Source organism: Poromitra crassiceps (genome assembly GCF_964638095.1).
Source record: "Poromitra crassiceps genome assembly, chromosome: 14".
NCBI lineage: Eukaryota > Metazoa > Chordata > Actinopteri > Beryciformes > Melamphaidae > Poromitra > Poromitra crassiceps.
In genome coordinates this window covers 5,791,644-5,812,962 of record NC_139633.1, presented here as the reverse complement: position 1 = coordinate 5,812,962, position 21,319 = coordinate 5,791,644, and the positions used below count along the sequence as shown (strand labels likewise).

General features: G+C 44.4%; 2 protein-coding genes across 2 annotated transcripts; one reads left to right on the top strand and one right to left on the bottom strand.

Moving 5' to 3' along the window:
- The first annotated feature begins 48 nt into the window (after positions 1-48).
- On the top strand, positions 49-3,063 carry nip7 (NIP7 nucleolar pre-rRNA processing protein). The gene is made up of 5 exons (XM_083651242.1): positions 49-191; positions 310-396; positions 544-682; positions 1,275-1,415; positions 2,030-3,063. Exons 1-5 carry the CDS (start codon positions 136-138, stop codon positions 2,147-2,149), a joined length of 543 nt encoding a protein of 180 aa, XP_083507368.1. The 5' UTR covers positions 49-135; the 3' UTR covers positions 2,150-3,063.
- Positions 3,064-3,185: 122 nt separating this feature from the next.
- terfa (telomeric repeat binding factor a) lies at positions 3,186-21,099 on the bottom strand. The gene is made up of 13 exons (XM_083651241.1): positions 20,980-21,099; positions 20,390-20,485; positions 19,682-19,812; positions 19,008-19,091; positions 17,568-17,708; positions 16,945-17,042; positions 16,195-16,755; positions 12,462-12,545; positions 10,778-10,873; positions 8,747-9,223; positions 4,828-4,901; positions 4,670-4,728; positions 3,186-3,356 (listed from the first exon to the last, which is right to left on the bottom strand). The coding sequence occupies exons 2-13, from the start codon at positions 20,481-20,483 to the stop codon at positions 3,198-3,200; spliced, it is 2,058 nt and encodes a 685-aa protein (XP_083507367.1). The 5' UTR covers positions 20,484-20,485; positions 20,980-21,099; the 3' UTR covers positions 3,186-3,197.
- Between the last annotated feature and the right edge of the window lie 220 nt (positions 21,100-21,319).

Below are 21,319 nucleotides of genomic sequence, written 5' to 3'. Positions count from 1 at the left end.
GATGATGACGTAGGTCGTATTCCGTTTTGAAGCGTGACAGCTTCCTGTGTTGACCCACGTTGTTGTCGCAGTATCGATGCAGAACGAGAGATAATCAGCTCTGATCACATTGGAGTGCCGCTGTAATTACTCAAAATGAGGCCATTAACAGACGAAGAGACGAAAACGATGTTTGAGAAACTGTCGAAATAGTGAGTGAACTTGGACAACATGTTGTACCTTGTTGTGTCTCATTATAAGCAACTAGCTAACCTTAGCTTGCTTGTTAGCATGTCTGTCTGACCCATGCCTTTCCCTTTCCCCCAACAGCATCGGTGAAAACATCAAACTCCTCGTGGATCGACCTGACGGCACCTACTGCTTCAGGCTTCACAATGACCGTGTGTACTACATGAGGTAATCCAACATTGTTTGTTTATTATTTTAATAATTATTGTATGAGTTGGAGGATATGTTGCCTGGGTTTTCAGTGGAGAAAGTTGGAACATTTGGGTGACCAGCCATTACTTGCATGTGTGACCACTGTGAATGTCATGCCTACAGTGAGAAAATTCTGAAGTTGGCCACAAACATTGCCCGTGACAAGCTCGTGTCTGTCGGCACCTGTTTCGGAAAGTTCACCAAGACCCAGAAGTTCCGCCTGCACATCACGGCTCTGGATTTCCTGGCGCCCTATGCAAAGGTAACTCAAATGATGATGCTGCTGCCAGCGATGCTATAACATATTGCATTTGCACACATCTGCTTTCGTAATGGATTGTGTAAGTTGTACAATGGTTTGATAATAATCCTTAGTATCCAAATTATGTGACGGAGTGCGATTTTGTTACCCTAAATATTAAGATCCATAAAAATAATAATACATAAAATATTTGTTTGAGCATATGAACAGGCCAAATGTGGAGCAACAGTATCTACATTTGTATATTAGGGTAACTCAAAGAATCATTGCCAACAGGGTGTGATTTGTGAAAAAATAAAGTAGTAGTACCCCCCCCACCTTTATTTATACAGGGTGAGACCCCCCCATTCCCCCAACAACTCCCACCCTGATTACCAATAGAGAATGGAAAGGCCATAAAATGATACAGCAGAGATGAGAGGATCAGGGTTCACTTCACATCTCACAGCTTCGAAACAGATTGTCAAATAAATTGTCTTTTGTGACTGCCAAGTTACATCCACACAATGCACACTAAATTACATAATAGGCGTACGTAGTAAAATAATACATGCATGTTTGCACAACTTAAATCTCCTTGTAATATCTTCAGTTCAAGGTGTGGGTGAAACCTGGCACAGAGCAGTCCTTCCTCTATGGGAACCATGTGATGAAAGCTGGGCTTGGGAGAATCACAGAGAACACAATGCAGTACCAGGGAGTGGTGGTCTACTCCATGGCAGATGTGCCTCTGGTAAGTCCTGGAACTATGCACTGAAGTGGAGTGACACATAACACTAGTGTTGCGTCCTGTGCTGTTGGACTGTACATCGGCACGCATGGGATGCCTCTTGTCCAATCAAATCGCTCGGCTGGAAGTGGACTAACAGTTGTATTCACCTTATGTTCAGGGCCAAATTCTTCCAGGTCGACAATGACGAGCACTTTTTTGTAAAACATACCTGGACTCCAACAAAGAAAGCTTCAGAGAGTTTTCTCTCCTCCGAGCGCTCGAGCCACTAACGTCTATAAGACCCGCGGACATTAATGTAATTCCCTGTAATGTGAGAATTAACGAGCCAGTTACATGGCGTTGTATTATTAGACATTGCCGTTTGCTTTTATTTGGTGTGTTGCATACAATTGGCTAAATTCTTAGTTAATTCAGAGTTAGATGATATTGGAGCAGCCAGCCATTTTCTTTATCTTTTGCCGGAAGTCGTCACACGACCACACAACCGGGTCAAATGGGCGTGGCTACATAAGGTGAATAAAGTATCATAGGTCGTAGTCTTTGTAGATCCAGGGGAGTTAAATACATGTTCTCACTTGGCTCATGATAAAGACGTGTTTTTTTTTCTTTCTCAGGGCTTTGGAGTGGCAGCAAAGACGACCCAGGAGTGCCGGCGAGTCGACCCCCTGACCATCGTGGTGTTCCATCAGGCAGATGTAGGCGAGTTCATCAGGAACGAGGACACGTTAACATAGACGGGGGCTTATCGCCAACCAGACTGTCAACTGCATTTTCTTTACCCTTGCTCAGAAACGGTCCAGTTCACACCTAGTTACATTCACACTCAGAGGCTGCCCAATGCAACTGCAGTCTGTCTTCACCTGCCTGCTACTAAGCAGCTCCAGCGGAGTAGTTGGAATAATGCGCCTGGCCTCAGCAGCAGCAGCTTGACACCAGACTAAGCAGCAACGTCATCGACAACACGCCCACTCGCTTAGCACGCCATCAACGCCCCCACCCGCCTGCCCCCTCCACGGCACCGGAGCAGGAGCTGCGACCTGCTAAACTAGAGCCGCTCTGCCAGCCATGCGGATCTTGGACTAGGGGTGGATATCATCTGTACTCACAGGAGCACGCCCACAACGGAGAATTGGTTCTAAACATGCAGCCCATTCGACTCAGGTCTGGTTAGCATCATGAGTTCACTGCATGTTTAGAACCAGCTTAAGACGGGCACATAACTGTATTTCCCTTCCCAGTCCGGGGATTGAAACCAGGAAGTTCCACAGTGCCAGTGAGTCTCCTTAGGTATCGAGGACCATCGGCAACCAAAACGTATTCCCCCTCTCACCCTGCTGTGTGTGAACTCTTGTGAAAGTGGAGGGCTTGTTTCTTTTGTAAGTGTCATTTTGTCTTTTGAAAACAACCCACATTGTACTTGTATTTCTGATTTTGGAATCAGGAGCTTGCTAAATTGAACTGCAGTCAGATTGCATAAATTCAGAGAAGACTGTATGTAGACTGTTTATTTTTATTTTCAAAACCAACTTTTGCAACAGTGCAAATTAAACCCCAACAACTTGGAAAACTAGAAGACATTATGAGCAGATTTTTTGGAAATCTATAACAATGTATGCATATAAACACGCGCACACACACGATCCTTCCATGCTATTAAAAAAAAACTGAACTCTGGAGTTGAGTGGTATTCTCACTGAGGGAACAAGAAACCAATGTAGAGAGGGGGAAAGGCCATTGTGTATGTAATGTTACCAACTTTCACTCAAGACAGTCACTCTCCTTTCAGACCATATGTAGCTTCTTCATGGTCCTCCATCTGTCCTTTAGGTTGACATTTGTTCGATCTTTGAAGCGGTAGTATGCCCGGATCTTCGCCCAGCTTCCCTCACCAAACATGACAACTCCATTTTTCAACATCTTGGTCTCTTCGTCACTCCACACCTGTGACATAATGGATACAAGAGAGGTTATTCAGGTTTTCCAATACATTGACTCATGGAAATGCCGTTTCCGGAGTCGTTCTCCTATTATCCCGAGTCGGTCCTATCCGGTCTGACGCACTTTCCGGTCTTGTGAGGATATTCATTTCAGCGAACGCCAGCTAGTGTGGAATTACTTTAGACATGTTTAACAATCTACACGTCAAAGTTTCATATGAATACATGGCCATTTCAATGTCCAAATAGTTAGGAAAGTGATTAGACGAATGAGAGGAGCTTGGGCAACGTTGGACAATCGATTAGCATGCATGACATCAGGTGACTGACTCAGGGTTAGCCTAGTGCTAAATGACCGGCGATATTCTCCTTTCCCCGACTGGTAAAGACAAATCTAAAGTAAATGATTAAGACTATGTCGCTAGAAAGAGAAGAAGTTAGAGTTGACTTTTCCATCATTAAACTGGCTGTAAACATGTATAGCATTCACTGACCGACTTAAGATAATGGGAGCAAAAGTGATTGACTTAGGAAATAGTTAGGCTAATGATCACAGGGGTTTGCACATACAAATAAAAAAGGTGCAACATTTATAAACTTGATTTATAAAAGGATCAGATACTTTTTATTTGAATTTCAAACTCTCCTGTTGTGCTCGGGTCAATCTGACCCAGGAAGACAAGACGGGTGGATGGACGAAAGCGAACACAATACGAGGGGTAAATGTGCCATTTCCATTAACCATTTTCAAGAAATAACAGACATCGCAGAGCACAACCGAAGGTGCTGCTGCACACCTCAAAGCAAGGCTAATACAAAGGCTACCATCATTCTGTTTGTCCTCTGTAGCCCTGTAACCATGCAGGGTGGACGTATCTCAGCAACCGTAACTCAGAGACTCACGGATGGCGGCGTTGGATTCGGGGTGAAAAAATATAGCCTTTTAGAGCCATCGCGATCTGACCTTACATTTCCCAGAAAATGTCAACATTTCTCTGATTGGATACTGGGACGTCGACGCCTAATTTTGATCCGATCAGAGAAATGCTGAGGAAAAGGTGTCCGATCGTCATAAAGGACTACGGTATATGTATTTTTTCACCCCGAATCCAACGCCGCCATCTGTGAGTCTCTACGCGTTACAATACGTCCACCCTGCATGCAGGACTACAGGAGAGAGAACCATTCTCATCAAAGTAAGCTTCTTTACTCAGTTGCACTGTGTGACATACGTCTTTGCGTGGGACAACGAACACAGTTTTCCGTCGTATGTTGGCTTGATAAATGAGGGCCATTGTGTAAGAAAAACAGTCTTACCTTCTTCTTGCCGCCGATACTTGAAATGTTGCTGGCGCTCCTGTCGTCTCTATGTGCCTCTATGCATCGATTAGGAAAAACAAACAAAAATGACATTAGTATAGCAACAGGATTTAGACAACTATAACTTAGATATTTACATAATGATAGAATATTACCATCACCGCCGAATAACGACTCTTCATCACTCCACGTATCCCGTGCTTCATTTGCATCTTTTAAGAGCCGTTTCCTGTGAATAAGAACAGGTTTTCAAGTGAGTTGCTTTTTTGCTTTTTTTTTGTGAGCCGATGATCGATAAATAAGAGGTAGTTGATAAAGCTGCACTAAGGCTACGTTCACACAGCCATCCTTAGTGCTTGAATCTGACTTGATGCTCACATCTGATTTTTTGTGTGGCTGTTCACACAGACTTTTTAAAAGTGGCCCATATCCGACTCCAGTGTGAACAGATCACGGACATGAAGTGACCTGCATGCGCAGAAGAACAACAATAACGTCACACGCAGCGCACTGCTGTTCTATGTAAACCCGGAAGAAGAAGGCAGTAAACATGGCGGTAGCTGACGATGTTGTTTCATCTGTTGTTCACGGTTTAATCTCAATGCCCGCGTGTTGGTCCTCCCCCTCCCTCCTCCCGCCAGCGCAGAATAGTGACGAATGTCGCTCTGGAATGACGTAAAAGTCACATTGAAGTGGTGGACGCTGCCAGGAACTTTTTGGATATTGAAGATATTTCGGGAGATGACTTGACAGAAACGCTGAATGAAGCGTTCGCTTCGGTCTAGACGACTGGTCTGGGCCACACCACAGTATGGATATTGGGGTGAATGGGTGCATTTTGGGTGGACACTTTTTATTAGTGGCCGGGCCAGCGAAGCGCCAGGCCACTTCTTGTATTTGCCTTTATTATTAGTGGCCGGGCCAGCGAAGCGGCCAGGCCACTTCTTGTATTTGCCATTATTCTTCATCCTCCCGGGAAGTTCGACTTCCCACGGATGAAAACTAACCAAACTTTGCACAAAGGTCCAGTCCCATGCCAAACGTCTTTGACACAAATTTGGGGCCAATAGTCCTAACGGTGGCACGACAGCGACCGTCTAAAGTTTAAAACTGAAAAAATTCATAAAAAATCAGGCATACGTGCTACGGCTTTGCAACTTTCACCGAAATGTGCGCCTAAATGAGGGGAAACTTTTGTACAATGCAACCTATGGCCAATTATGAAGTCTAAAGACTGCAAAACTGCAAAAACTGCAAAAACGAATTAAACCCTACTCCTCCCACATTTTTTCTTCAAACGACACCAAACTTCAGTATCTGCATCGTTAGACCGTTCTACACAAAAGTATCAAACCAGATTTTCGATCGGTCAAAAATTGAGCCCACAGTGCATCAAAACGTTGAATTCTGGCCCCGTGTATAGCCTAATTACCTTAATTACCTTTGGCAATTAGGTTGTATTTGTGATGTCATCAGTCAGTCAAGCAATTGTGATGCCATCACTGATGTCACTCGAGCAATTGTGATGTCATAATATTTTTTTTCCCCATTGACTTGCATGGGGTTTCGAAAAATCTTGCAGTAAATTAGCTGTAATTCAGAAACCATAACAGCTACAGCTACGAAACTTGGTAGGGAGGTGCACAGAGGGGCCTTTTATTCTACACGAAATAATTACACAAATTGAGCAGATGGTGGAGCTATAACAGCCCTCTTTACATTCTGGTCCATAACTTCTGAACCGTATGGTCTATCATCAAACTTCTTTTTTCCCTGGATTCCTTGGGTCCTTCCGCATCTACTCATCTAGGCCACGCCCATTTCCGTCTGACTAGATTTTCCGCCATTTTGAATTTGGTCCAAAACAGTTTTTTTGCGATTCCCCCTTGAAATTTTGTCCAGTCTTCACCAAACCAAAGCACACATCATGTGATGAGTGTCCTGCACAACACTGTTTCATGGTATTTGAAAAAAGCACACCGTTGCGATATAATCGACTTCCAAACTTCTGTGGGTGGGGCCAATTTCACAAGAATCACCATAACTCTAGAACACAACGTGCGATCCTAACCAACCTTGGTCCAGGTGTGGAAGGATGTACTCTGAGCCTATAGGATAAATATTGTGTCATTTCGCCTTTAGGGGGCGCTATAGCAGCATTCAGTACCTGTACCTTCTAAATTGTTTTATTTTGAAGGGCGGCAGGAAGTGCTGATTCATTGTCATTATGGCCAACCTTCCTTCTTGTATTGACACTTGACACTTCTGAGCTGATTTCAAGGCTCAAGGCTCAAGGCTCAAGGCTCAAAGCCTTGAGACTTGCCCGGCCACGACCCATTGCTGCGCAGCAGCTATAATTATTATTATTCTTCATCCTCCTGGGAAGTTCGACTTCCCATGGATGAAAACTAACCAAACTTTGCACAAAGGTCCAGTCCCATGCCAAACGTCTTTGACACAAATTTGGGGCCAATAGTCCTAACGGTGGCACTACAGCGACCGTCTAAAGTTTAAAACTTAAAAAATTCATAAAAAATCAGGCGTACGTGCTACGGCTTTGCAACTTTCACCGAAATGTGCGCCTAAATGAGGGGAAGCTTTTGTACAATGCAACCTATGGCCAATTATGAAGTCTAAAGACCGCAAAACTGCAAAAACTGCAAAAACGATTAATTAATTAGGTTGTATTTGTGATGTCATCAGTCAGTCAAGCAATTGTGATGCCATCACTGATGTCACTCGAGCAATTGTGATGTCATAATATTTTTTTTCCCCATTGACTTGCATGGGGTTTCGAAAAATCTTGCAGTAAATTAGCTGTAATTCAGAAACCATAACAGCTACAGCTACGAAACTTGGTAGGGAGGTGCACAGAGGGGCCTTTTATTCTACACGAAAGAATTACACAAATTGAGCAGATGGTGGAGCTATAACAGCCCTCTTTACATTCTGGTCCATAACTTCTGAACCGTATGGTCTATCATCAAAGCCTTGAGACTTGCCCGGCCACGACCCATTGCTGCGCAGCAGCTATAATTGATATTGTATTTGCACTATAGTTTTAGCAATAGAGTAGGTGGTGGTAATGCACCATTTAAGGATGCCAACTGCCATACAACTCAACAGAAGAAGAAGAAGAAGTCACATTGAAGCATTAAGTCAGATATGGGCCAGATGTCTGTTCACACCGGAGTCACTTTCAAAAACATCAGATTCGAATCTGATGTTTTACCACATTTGAAAGTAGCCCAGGTCGTCTTTAAAAAAGTCACTTTCAATGTGACTTGTACTGTTCACACAGTCATGAAAAAGACTGATCTGAGTCACTTAGGGGGGAAAAGATTAGATTCAAGCACTAAGGATGGCTGTGTGAACGTAGCCAAAGACTCCCTTTTGGGTCCAGCCTCAAGTGGACATTCGAGGAACTACAGCTTTCAGGGTCACTGCCGCAGCTTCCTCTGTAAAACCCCGAGCTAGCCCTGACTTTCACCCACTCCCAGAGAAGTGTAAGCAAAAACAAACACAGCTGCTGTAGAGACCCACGGTGTGTAGAGTAGACACTCTCTAGAGGCCATCTGAAGAAGTGCGTGAGGCAAGTGACCTGAATTTACCATGTTAGACTTTCTTTTTTAACATTGTTGATTGTTATGTTATGGGATAATGAACTCCTAGGTGTGCGTTAAACGATTTTGCACGACGTAGAGGGAAAGAAAACGAACGATGAGGCTCTATCGGCATGAAGTAGTGAGTTGAATAACGTGCGATGATCGCTTATGTGATACAATAAGTAGCTATCAAGTTCAGAGGGCAGTGTTTGTTACGGTTTGTGTTAGGCTACTGTATATCGCCATCCTGTGGTGTTCAGAGACTGGGGCACTGTGCGGTTTAATTAAACCGCTGTGCAGGTTAGGTGGCAGATCAATTTACAACATGTGATTAGACTTGAGCCGGACACCTTCCCGGCCAATCAGAAAAGAGTATTTCCCCATACCATATAAAGAGGATTCATTCACTACAGCCAAGATAAGTTGATCCATTCTTCTTAGCTAAAGCTGCTGGTGTGATCTTACTAACCATTTACTGTTGGAGGCACCTTTGTCTGGAGCCGAGGCCTTCTGAGGAGTGGGTCTCGTGTGGGAGGCACCTTCGCCTGGATCCGAGGCCCTCTGAGGAGCGGAGCTCATGGACGTGGCACCTTTGCCTGGAGGCGATGCCCTCTGAGGAGCGGAGCTCATGGACGTGGCACCTTTGCCTGGAGGCGATGCCCTCTGAGGAGCGGAGCTCATGGACGTGGCACCTTTGCCTGGAGGCGATGCCCTCTGAGGAGTGGAGCTCATGGAGGAGGCACCTTTGCCTGGAGGCGAGGTCCTCTGAGGAGTGGAGCTCATGGACAAGGCACCTTTGCCTGGAGGCGAGGCCCTCTGAGGAGTGGAGCTTGTGTGGGAGGCATCTTCGCCTGGATCCGAGTCCCTCTGAGGAGTGGCGCTTGTGGGCGAGCCCAGTGGGTCTTCCTCACTGTCTTCTGACGACCGTATCAACTCTGTTGAGGTACTGCATGACAAGAAATCATAATCACTCAAACATCTTACATACAGTATAGTTATTACAGTACTTCATGACCTCCAGCCAGGTGCCTGATTTCCAGCATATGGATGTAGCCTATAGATTCACAAACTATTAAGAAGGGCGGGGGGGGGGGGGGGGTCACTCTATATGGGTTTTTGTTTTTGATGCGTTCTAGCCATTGATATTCGGCGAAGCAAAGCAATACTTTACATTTACCAATGGAATGTGAGCAGCAACAAAAAAATGTCCAATGAAAAGCAAACTACTTTCTACCACAATGTAGCACCGATTCCGTAGTGTAGCACAGCTGGAATATGGTCTGGAAACAATGTTTATGATAGCTGGTGAAGATAGATGAGAGTGATGAGAGTAATAAAACAAATGGCGTGATAGGTAGGGATTGAATAAGCGACAAATGAAGTGAACTGGGTGTTTGTTCTGCACTGTGTGCTCTTTCCACATGAGGTCAATCCCAGGCAGAACTGTTCTGTTAACAGGATGACAGAAAAACTACTCTGCCAATGTTCATGAAACCTGGTGGAGGGGTGTAGCACGGGCCCAGGAAGAACCTGGTGGAGGGGTGTAGCACGGGCCCAGGAAGAACCTGGTGGAGAGGTGTAGCACGGGCCTAGGAAGGGGGTGTAGCATGGGCCCAGGAAGAACCCATTGAAACCTGGTGGAGGGGTGTAGCATGGGCCCAGGAAGAACCCAATGGATCTTGGTGCAGATCTGATCTGATTCGTGGTCAAGGAAGGGGCGGGGCTAGGGAAAAGCTAGGGATAGGAAGGTCGTACGTAGAGAGAGAGTCGGGATTCGATGGACTGGGGTATTGGCCTTGGAGATCTGCGCTATCCACACATACAAAAAAAATACAAAAACATAAAATAATAACAAGTCATTGCTTCTGTAGGCTGAAGCCTTAGCTTATTGCGACTACTCTTTCCATTTTCAAGGCTATTCCACAAATTAACTCCTTTAACTGATATGCATCTTTGCATTGCATTTGTTCTCATCTTTGTCTTTGTAAACATGTAGATTCCTCGTAGCTCAGACTGGCTCACTCTCATTTGAAACAACCTCTGAATACAGCCCGGAAGCATCTTTATACAGGAATTGTGCCGTTTTAAAGTCCACCAAATTTCAGACTGAGCGGGTCTAACTCCCGGGGGGGGGGGGGGGCGTCCAACTCCCATAGGGGGTGGTCCTAGTATATGTAATGCATTTAGGTTGATGACGTCTTTTGTTTTGTGCAATATTGCAATGGACTTTTCTACTCTATTTCAACATAATCTATCATGATTTGTACTTGATTATTAATTTTTCGATTTCCAATTATTAATTTAGTTTTATTTAAATATAATGACAACTTATTAATATCAAACCATCGTTTTAAACTTTTTAATACCGTTTGCACTGTATCCAGAAGCCGTTCAAAATCTTCACCAGAACAAAATAAATTGGTATCATCTGCAAACAAAACAAACTTGAGCTAAAGCTACTGGTATGATCTTACTAACCATCTGGTATGATCTTACTAACCATCTGGTATGGACGGTGGTGTGACGAGGGAACAGACTGGGAGAGCGGTCCAACGAAGAGTCTGCGATACAGATCGCATTGCTATTCCCTGGACTCCTGCATAAAGAAATGCGTGTTTAGTCATGTTTTCAGTTAGACTTGACTAATCCCAATTTTTGGTAAATGTCGTGTTTCTGAAGAGATGTTGTCCATAAAAAGCAAGTGTCTCTGGCAAGTGCTTTCAGTTCTCAGATGAAGGCTACGGGTAACTTACAATAATAGCCTATTCTTACCTTTTCGTCCATCAGTTTAAAGCTAATTAGCTAAGTTTAATTAGCCGATTGTCCATTCATTGTCCATTCTGAAAGTGAGTTGGACCACTGCGTGTCAATCAGCTGTAGTCTGCTTTTAATAACATTATCGTTGTCATCGTCGCTCCAAAGAAAAACAGATGCATCTGACTGCATCACTCCTTCTCACGCCGTTCACTCTAGTTTTGGTTGTCCTTTTTAGTATGCTTGCCTAATACATCTGCAATCATATTGGTATTGGCCGATGTTAGTCATTTTTTAAAGGTCCCATTCCATGCAAAAGCTGTTTTTACTTGTAAATGCATATATACTGCTGTCAGCCCTCCCTGTAATGAGTGGTCACAAGCTCAGAACTGCCAGAGTTGGATTTGTCCCTATCCAGCTTCCCCCTGCAGTCTCCTCCAAGCCACACCCCCAAACACGTCGTTTGCCCAGAGGGGAATCTGGGGGAATTGGGACGTCACTAGCTTCCTCCTGCATACTGCGCGGGTCAATCTCACACAAGCTACCTGCACCATTTAGTCTATAGCCACAAAATTAACACTTCTAGCTGGAGCGACGCCAACTGTACGTGATCCAGCAACTGCAGAGGTGCATTCGGTAAGTCTAGGCATTTTGAGATGTCCTCTTTAGCGTAGTACCGTTAAGTTAACGATAACTCGCAACCTAGCGTGCTGGTCCACAGACGCTGATCTGATTGGCCGCTGGGAGCCTGGGGCGGGCTCTCCCTCAGCGGCCAATGGGAACTGTTAGTTCTGAATATATTATAGAAACAGGCCATTCTTGGGAAGCGACTAGATGAGGAAGTGAGAACTCCGTCACAACAAACGGGGTTGCTATATTTTCGACAGATTAATCCAGAATCATGTTTTATGGACCAGAGACACACGTTTTTAAGAGGTTACAGCTGCACGAATTGGGACCTTTAATACATCGGTATCGGTCCAATGAGAAAAATAACAGCAATGTTAATATCGGTTATCGGCCAAAATCTTCATATTGAGAGGAAACATTGCGGTAAACCTATGATTTATGGGCTTTTCCAAATGCTTTGGAAATAAAGAAAGACATTACTTTTACAAATTCACAGTGTTTAGTTACATGTGTTTTTCAGTATGTACAAAATTGGATTATCATAAAAATTTGTTTTTATACGGATCATATCGACCTCGATAAATAGTGGTTATCGGAAATAACAAACTGACACCAATATCGGTTATCGTATCGGCCAACATTTTCATATCCCTACTTTTCGTATCCCTACTATGAACACAAGGACAGGTTGGGCCTTTTCAACATTTAATCTGAAGAGCTTTTCCACAAGTGGTTCGTGAAAAAAAGTCGTTAGAGCCTACAAATAAATGTATATAGGAGGACAATGCATATGGACTTACCTGCTGGCCCGTTTACGGACTTTCCGTACAGGGACTTCTCTGGGGACCACAGAGCCAAGTGGGTCCTCCTCACTGTCCTCGTCACTGCATGACAGAGCCAGCAGTGTTAGTGCCATACTGAGCTATGACCCAACAGTGTTAGTGCCATACTGAGCTATGACCCAGCAGTCTTAGCACCATACTGAGCTATGACTAGGGATGTTCATCAATTATCAAAAATCGATAATTGATCATTAAGTATTGGAATCGATCCTGTGGCATTTGGATCGATTTTTTAATTATTCAAAAAAAAACAGCACAGCCGACTAACGTGAGGTGGAGCTTCATATAGTCTCTAGTTTTCTGACTGGGCACGGGCCTTTGTGCCAACAAAACTGTTTTAAACATGGGAAATTCACACCGGCATGCGCCGGGGACAGCAGTGTTGGAGAGGAGACACATTGAAATAAAGAGTTCATTGAGGAGAACACGTTGTCTTTCGTATTTTCTGCCATAGGCATTCATTTTGTAAAAAAAATTGAAAATTGAAAATTTTCTAAGTATTAATATGATCGATAATCGATAATTGATCGTTAATTTTCACCGATTATCAATTTTGGAAAATTTTCAAAATGAACATCCCTAGCTATGACCCAACAGTGTTAGTGCCATACTGAGCTATGACCCTGCAGTGTTAGTGCCATACTGAGCTATGACCCAGCAGTGTTAGTGCCATACTGAGCTATGACCCAACAGTGTTAGTGCCATACTGAGCTATGACCCTGCAGTGTTAGTGTCATACTGAGCTATGACCCAACAGTGTTAGTGCCATACTGAGCTATGACCCAACAGTGTTAGTGCCATACTGAGCTATGACCCAGCAGTGTTAGTGCCATACTGAGCTATGACCCAGCAGTGTTAGTGTCATACTGAGCTATGACCCAGCAGTGTTAGTGTCATACTGAGCTATGACCCAGCAGTGTTAGTGCCATACTGAGCTATGACCCAGCAGTGTTAGCACCATACTGAGCTATGACCCAGCAGTGTTAGTGCCATACTGAGCTATGACCCAACAGTGTTAGTGCCATACTGAGCTATGACCCAGCAGTGTTAGTGTCATACTGAGCTATGACCCAACAGTGTTAGTGCCATACTGAGCTATGACCCAGCAGTGTTAGTGTCATACTGAGCTATGACCCAACAGTGTTAGTGTCATACTGAGCGATGACCCTGCAGTGTTGGTGCCATACTGAGCTATGACCCAACAGTGTTAGTGCCATACTGAGCTATGACCCTGCAGTGTTAGTGCCATACTGAGCTATGACCCAACAGTGTTAGTGCCATACTGAGCTATGACCCAACAGTGTTAGTGCCATACTGAGCTATGACCCAACAGTGTTAGCACCATACTGAGCTATGACCCAGCAGTGTTAGCACCATACTGAGCTATGACCCAACAGTGTTAGTGCCATACTGAGCTATGACCCTGCAGTGTTGGTGCCATACTGAGCTATGACCCAGCAGTGTTAGTGTCATACTGAGCTATGACCCAACAGTGTTAGTGTCATACTGAGCTATGACCCAGCAGTGTTAGTGCCATACTGAGCTATGACCCAACAGTGTTAGTGCCATACTGAGCTATGACCCAACAGTGTTAGTGCCATACTGAGCTATGACCCAACAGTGTTAGTGCCATACTGAGCTATGACCCTGCAGTGTTAGTGCCATACTGAGCTATGACCCAACAGTGTTAGTGCCATACTGAGCTATGACCCAACAGTGTTAGTGCCATACTGAGCTATGACCCTGCAGTGTTAGTGCCATACTGAGCTATGACCCAACAGTGTTAGTGCCATACTGAGCTATGACCCAGCAGTGTTAGTGCCATACTGAGCTATGACCCAGCAGTGTTAGTGCCATACTGAGCTATGACCCTGCAGTGTTAGTGTCATACTGAGCTATGACCCAGCAGTGTTAGTGCCATACTGAGCTATGACCCTGCAGTGTTAGTGCCATACTGAGCTATGACCCAGCAGTGTTAGTGCCATACTGAGCTATGACCCAGCAGTGTTAGTGCCATACTGAGCTATGACCCTGCAGTGTTAGTGCCATACTGAGCTATGACCCAACAGTGTTAGCACCATACTGAGCTATGACCCAACAGTGTTAGTGCCATACTGAGCTATGACCCTGCAGTGTTGGTGCCATACTGAGCTATGACCCAACAGTGTTAGTGCCATACTGAGCTATGACCCAACAGTGTTAGCACCATACTGAGCTATGACCCAACAGTGTTAGTGCCATACTGAGCTATGACCCAACAGTGTTAGTGCCATACTGAGCTATGACCCTGCAGTGTTAGTGCCATACTGAGCTATGACCCAACAGTGTTAGCACCATACTGAGCTATGACCCAACAGTGTTAGTGCCATACTGAGCTATGACCCAACAGTGTTAGTGCCATACTGAGCTATGACCCAGCAGTGTTAGCACCATACTGAGCTATGACCCAACAGTGTTGGCGCCATACTGAGCTATGACCCAACAGTGTTAGCACCATACTGAGCTATGACCCAACAGTGTTAGTGCCATACTGAGCTATGACCCAGCAGTGTTAGTGCCATACTGAGCTATGACCCAACAGTGTTAGTGCCATACTGAGCTATGACCCAACAGTGTTAGCACCATACTGAGCTATGACCCAGCAGTGTTAGCACCATACTGAGCTATGACCCAACAGTGTTAGTGCCATACTGAGCTATGACCCAGCAGTGTTAGTGTCATACTGAGCTATGACCCAACAGTGTTAGTGCCATACTGAGCTATGACCCAACAGTGTTAGTGCCATACTGAGCTATGACCCAACAGTGTTAGTGCCATACTGAGCTATGACCCAGCAGTGTTAGTGTCATACTGAGCTATGACCCAACAGTGTTAGTGCCATACTGAGCTATGACCCAACAGTGTTAGTGCCATACTGAGCTATGACCCAGCAGTGTTAGTGCCATACTGAGCTATGACCCAACAGTGTTAGCACCATACTGAGCTATGACCCAACAGTGTTAGTGCCATACTGAGCTATGACCCAGCAGTGTTAGTGCCATACTGAGCTATGACCCAACAGTGTTAGTGTCATACTGAGCTATGACCCAGCAGTGTTAGTGCCATACTGAGCTATGACCCAACAGTGTTAGTGTCATACTGAGCTATGACCCAACAGTGTTAGTGCCATACTGAGCTATGACCCAACAGTGTTAGTGCCATACTGAGCTATGACCCAACAGTGTTAGCACCATACTGAGCTATGACCCAACAGTGTTAGTGCCATACTGAGCTATGACCCAACAGTGTTAGCACCATACTGAGCTATGACCCAGCAGTGTTAGTGCCATACTGAGCTATGACCCAACAGTGTTAGTGCCATACTGAGCTATGACCCAACAGTGTTAGTGCCATACTGAGCTATGACCCAACAGTGTTAGTGCCATACTGAGCTATGACCCAACAGTGTTAGTGCCATACTGAGCTATGACCCAACAGTATTAGTGCCATACTGAGCTATGCAGGACTACAAGCTGGCTGCTAACTCATACAACATGATAAATAGGAGGCAGTGCTAGGACAAAGGGCAGGGATAACAATCGTATTTTGTCTCAATGTACTACAGTAAGTGAAGTGTTCTCAAAGTCTGTCCCTTGAAGAAATTACTTCTTCAAAAAGCCCCCCAAAAAAACGAGAGTCCATTTGAACTTACGTGATGACCCTGCCGGCCCGTCTGCGGCTCTTCTGTGTGGATTTGGTGCCTTTGATCTGCGTTACTGGGCTCTGTACGTCCCCTTCACTGGACGCCGGCTCCTCTGTTCTCACTTCAGCTTCCAGCCCAAGAGTGGCTGCTGAACACTGGGAGCTCCCCTGGCTGTCTGGCTCCATCACCAGCAGGGCTACAGTACAGTACCTATAGTTCCTCTGCAGCAGCTGTGCCTGCGAGAGAGGACCCGCGTCTGTTTGGGGGACGGCGTCCGTCGCCGGTACCCGTTCTGCTACGGAGGCCTCCAGGGGGCTGCCCGAGTCTCTCTGAGGAGAGGAGACGTCCTGCTCCGGCTCCACCTCGGGCACCCGCGAGAGGCCGGCGGAGAGGCGCACGGAAAGGTGGCCTTTTCTCGTCGCGTTCTGCTCCTCGTGCTCCACTTGCTCCTCGTGCTCAACTTCCTCCTCCAGCTGGGCTAGGGTTCTCTCGTCCGAATCTGCAGCTAAAGCCTTGTAAGCCGCCTCCAGTCTTGTCCTCTGGATAACTGTCGGATTGCTGGTGGCTGAGCTAGAGACGGGGAAAGTCTATTTTTGAATGTTGTACATTTGCTAATAATTAAACGGGGTAGATTTTACAATTATTCCTGAAGTCATATCAAAATATATATATATATAATTTCCATAACCACAACATCCAGAAATATCAGAAAGAATTATAATTTAAAAATAAAGAGACATATAAAGAGAGACAGCCTACCATGGCACAGGCTGGACAGTGTGGTCTTGCAGACCGGTGGACAGGTCTGGCTCGTCTTGTTGCTGCGTACGTCTTTTCCCGATAAGCTGTTCTGCAGCCTGGTGTCCATAATGCAACATGGGTACAAGGGCATGCACTTCAGCAACAGTATTAACACCACTCACTCTACAGTGTTGCTGCTTCATGGGGCCAACTAAGAACTGATTAAGTTTCCACGCCCACTGGCCAAAAGGGGGCGTGGTAATGGGCGTAGCCAATCGCAAAAAAAAAAGTGTCTAACTTCCAAACGGATTCGCCCTAACACCACAAAACGTTGTTGAAAGGTTGGCGGAGGTATGCTTTCTACCAAGTGCTCTCTAGTTTTGTTTCTGGTGCAGTTTGCAGTGCGGATATGTTGTTCTGATATTTAGTCATAGAGTTGCTTGAAAGGACTTGCAATGTCATTTTAAAATGTCTACAGGTGTCATACCTCGTTGACTTCCACTAGCATTGCAAAGAAATGCAAACAAGAGACTGGTGCAAGTTTCTCAGTAAAACTCATCTGAAAACGTTTTCAACATCCTAAAAGCATTCTTGAACATCTTGAACCGTTCCTATAACTGGTGCACACAGCATTTATTTACCTTGTGGAGAAATGGAATAGTCGGTGGACACAGTCTTTCGCAAAACTGCGCCATCTCCTCCTTGAATTTGCAGAAGGTGATTCGCTCCAGCACTTCGTGCGTGCTGATCTTCTGATTGATCAGACCCATGAATATAGCTTTCTGCAGAGAGCACACATTTCATCTCAGTAACTTTCACTGTTCCTTGTGAGATTCAACACATGATAGGGTTCACATACAACATATCAGAAATTAAGTTAAAACTGGTTAAATGCATTTATTAAATGCACAAGAACACCATCTTATTAGCCTGCAAGGACATTAATATTTATTTCTAACTGTTGAGGCTCATTTTTTGCATTAGACTGCCATGTTCCACTTGCTGTGTGCTCACGCCAAAAATGGCATGAAAAGCGCTGAGTGCTCTGCAGTCACCAGTGACATTGTAACTGAATTAGAATTACTTTGTTGGTTCTTGGCACTCAGTTCACATTGGCGCCGCGACTGGTGCATTTTTGTCCAGGGAGGGGAGGGCTATACCAAAAATAGGGCCAGACGATATAGTTGAAATCAATAACATGATCATTGTAAGGATTTTTCTCAATATCAATTATACCGTATTGTGATATGGTTCATGTATACAAAATCATGTTAAATAATCAAATTGTTAATCTCATTGAACCGAATGTTAATTATGTCAAACAAACCATAACATTGTTTGTTTGTTGTGATGTCACTGATGATGTCACAATGTCTATGACATCATCAGTGATGTCACTCAAGCACTTTATGATGTCATCACCTAGGCTGACGTCATCAGTGATGCAAAGTTGAACGATTGTGTGAATGTGCGCTGAGTGATGTCACTCACACAATTCGTGTTTCCTCTATGTCAGAATGGGACAAATATCTGATATGAACTTCTGTATGTATATAGCGAGATGTTAATGGATAGGAGAAAATAAAGTCGCCTCTGCAATTGGTAGCTGCTTCAGCACATCATTGTTCAAACTTAACCTTGGCTCAACTTCAACTCATCGCTCTAATCACCGTCATGGCGACGGTCACCGCTGCGTCGGGTGCCTCCTCGCTGTCACTTCTCATTGAAAATGAATGACTGCCGGCCGCGTTTGTAGCTCATGACGTCTTTGGTGCGAGCACGCGGTTAGCGGTTCCACTTGGTGAATTTTAGCTACAGATTCAAAGTTGTAGTCTGTCATACCACATTATGAATACTTCAATGTATTAGGGTTTTTTTCTAACATACTTTGCATTTTCTTCTGTATCTCAATGCATTGTGTGACTATACTGTATTAAGCATAATCTCCATCAATTTAGGAATGATCAAGGTTCAATATTAATTCAGTAACGAGAGAACTAGCTCATATAATCATATCCGATTGAAATAATGGAAATTATGCAACTATGTAGTGTGCATGCTTTCCCACTCAGTGGCCTCACCTTTCCAACCATTCCTTTGGGAATTTTGAGGACGACTTCTTTTGCCTTTTCAAATTCCTTCTTTTTTAGGCAAATCACCACCAGCTGAGGGGCAAAACACAAAGAAATTGTCAAGAACCTTTGTGAATGCAAATCTTTTTTTTTAACTCTTTCCCCGCCATCGAGGAGATTTTCTACTGCCGGGTGTACGAGTGCACACTGCATTTCCCTTATGTAGGTCTCTTAGGGATCCGGTGCATACTTTAATGTGCATACCAGCAAACACACACAGAGCCTGGAACTCTTACTTCTGACTGAGCACCAAATAAAACATCACAACAGCAAGTCATTAGTTGTAGGGTACTGCGGCGATTCTCTGGACCTGAGGAGGACTGGCACCAAAACTACCTGGATTAGGATGTCCAGTTCATTCTAGGTCCATCTGTAATACAACTGTATACAATTGTTGTGTAAAGCACCTTGGATAAAAGTGTCACCGGATAGTATTAGTATTAGTGCTGGTAGTAGTAACATAGTAGTATCATAGTAGCAGCAGTTAAATAATACTCTTGCAACAACCATAATAATCATCAAAGTTTCTTCTAAATGTAAATGTTCAACTAGGGCTATTCGTGTTTGTTTATGAATGAATCTGGTTTTAGTATCCATGAATGTGAGGTAAACACCAAACTCACCATTTCCTTAATTGAAGTGAATACTTGCTCCACATCCTGTTGAGGAACACTGTATTCCTTGCACATGTTCTCCAGCACCTGCATGGCCGATTCCAGTGGAGTGACCGACTCATCGGAGGCAAATGACACATCTGTAGACAGAAAGAGCAACAATATTGTAGTGCGTCTCCTCCTGATATAACACTACTGAGCCAGACACTGGGGTGTATGTTTCAATTTAATCTGGGTTTACAAGGTAGATTATTGTTTCCTGGTGGGCAAGGAACATGAAGTCCCACTGAAATGAAATTCAGTTACCTTTACTTCATCTTTAATGGTGGTGACCGCATGGTGCACCAGTTGGCGTAAATAAAAATCCAACCTACTTATCACTGATTTTGACTGATGTCCCCATCCCAACAGGAAATACCCCAAATCAAGGAAATAAATATGTGGTTTCATGGGCATGGGGTCATTAAAATGTGAAATTCTGGCATGGAGTTTGACATCACATTTTCTCCCATATAAAGACAGAAAATTGCACATATTGGGGTTCGATAAACTAAAGAAATTCCCTACAGTCCTTCATGTTGACTAAATTAGAGTGTCCCCAGTCCATTCATGAATGGCCTCATCTCATGTTTGGGACTTTATGTGGGGGCAGCTATCACTTTTAGTGGGAGGTGAGTCAGGTGACTGTGGGATTCATTTGAAAGCTGCACATCTCACCTAGGTTCTCGCCATCGTTTATCCGGGAGAGAAACTGCATGATGTCTATCTTGGTTGACATGACGTCCGTGGATTCCAAAGGCCGAGACAACATAGCTGTAACAGGAGGATTCATTAGCTCGTCATTTTCCCAATAAATCACTAGTTCAGGAAGAGGCAAGTCATTTCAACATTGGCCATTTCAACAGCTGGCCGTCCAGTTATTCCGTTGTCTAGTGTTTCCAAAATACACCATGGAGCAGCAGCCACAACATAAATCAAAGATTAACGTTACTCCCGTTAAACATGGGACAGAGTTAGTTAACCAGGTCAACGTGTTGCGCTTGTGTATGACAGGTCCTACATACATCGATACACACCAGATCGCTAATTCCAAACCTTTTCCAAGCCTGGAAAACAGTCTTTCAAATTCCACAACTTTTTCAGTTAGCTAACGTAGAGTGTACCTCAACGCGATCAACGCGAGACTCATGACTGATGGCTAACGTGTAGTGTGTGTGTGAGCAGCGTTAGTTAGTGGGAGCAAATCTATGGGGATTGGGGAGCAAGCTAACGTTAGCTATTTGGATAGGAAGTAGTTTGCTACTCACAATCAAGTACATCTCTGACTCCACAGAAATCTGAGTATTGATTATTTTTAAAGAACTTAATCGCCAGAAACACATAATAATCCACCAGCCAGCGGTTGACGATAGATTCTAAACTTGACTTCTGTTTTGTTGTTTTCTTCGCGACGACTTCGGTTGCCGCCATATTTACCACTTCTTCTTCGTTGGTGTTTCTTCTTCTACTTCTTCTTTGGCGGTCGGCATCCTTAAATGTTGCATTACCACCACCTACTGGATTGTTAAAACTACATACGGTCGGTAGGCGTAGAGGAAATTATTAGTCAAATTCCAAAAGTCCCAATAGAAAATGTGCTCTAATTCT

What these genes read in the sequence shown, in the direction of transcription:
- nip7 (XM_083651242.1), top strand. Translation starts at nt 136, where the DNA reads ATGAGGCCATTAACAGACGAAGAGACGAAAACGATGTTTGAGAAACTG. An exon ending in GACCGTGTGTACTACATGAG is followed by an intron (nt 397 to 543) that starts GTAATCCAACAT and finishes TCATGCCTACAG; the next exon opens with TGAGAAAATTCTGAAGTTGG. An exon ending in CCATGGCAGATGTGCCTCTG is followed by an intron (nt 1,416 to 2,029) that starts GTAAGTCCTGGA and finishes TTTCTTTCTCAG; the next exon opens with GGCTTTGGAGTGGCAGCAAA.
- terfa (XM_083651241.1), bottom strand. Translation starts at nt 20,483, where the DNA reads ATGTTGTCTCGGCCTTTGGAATCCACGGACGTCATGTCAACCAAGATA. An exon ending in GGTGCCTCCAACAGTAAATG is followed by an intron (nt 4,902 to 8,746) that starts GTTAGTAAGATC and finishes TCTTATTCACAG; the next exon opens with GAAACGGCTCTTAAAAGATG. An exon ending in GTATCGGCGGCAAGAAGAAG is followed by an intron (nt 3,357 to 4,669) that starts GTAAGACTGTTT and finishes ATTATGTCACAG; the next exon opens with GTGTGGAGTGACGAAGAGAC.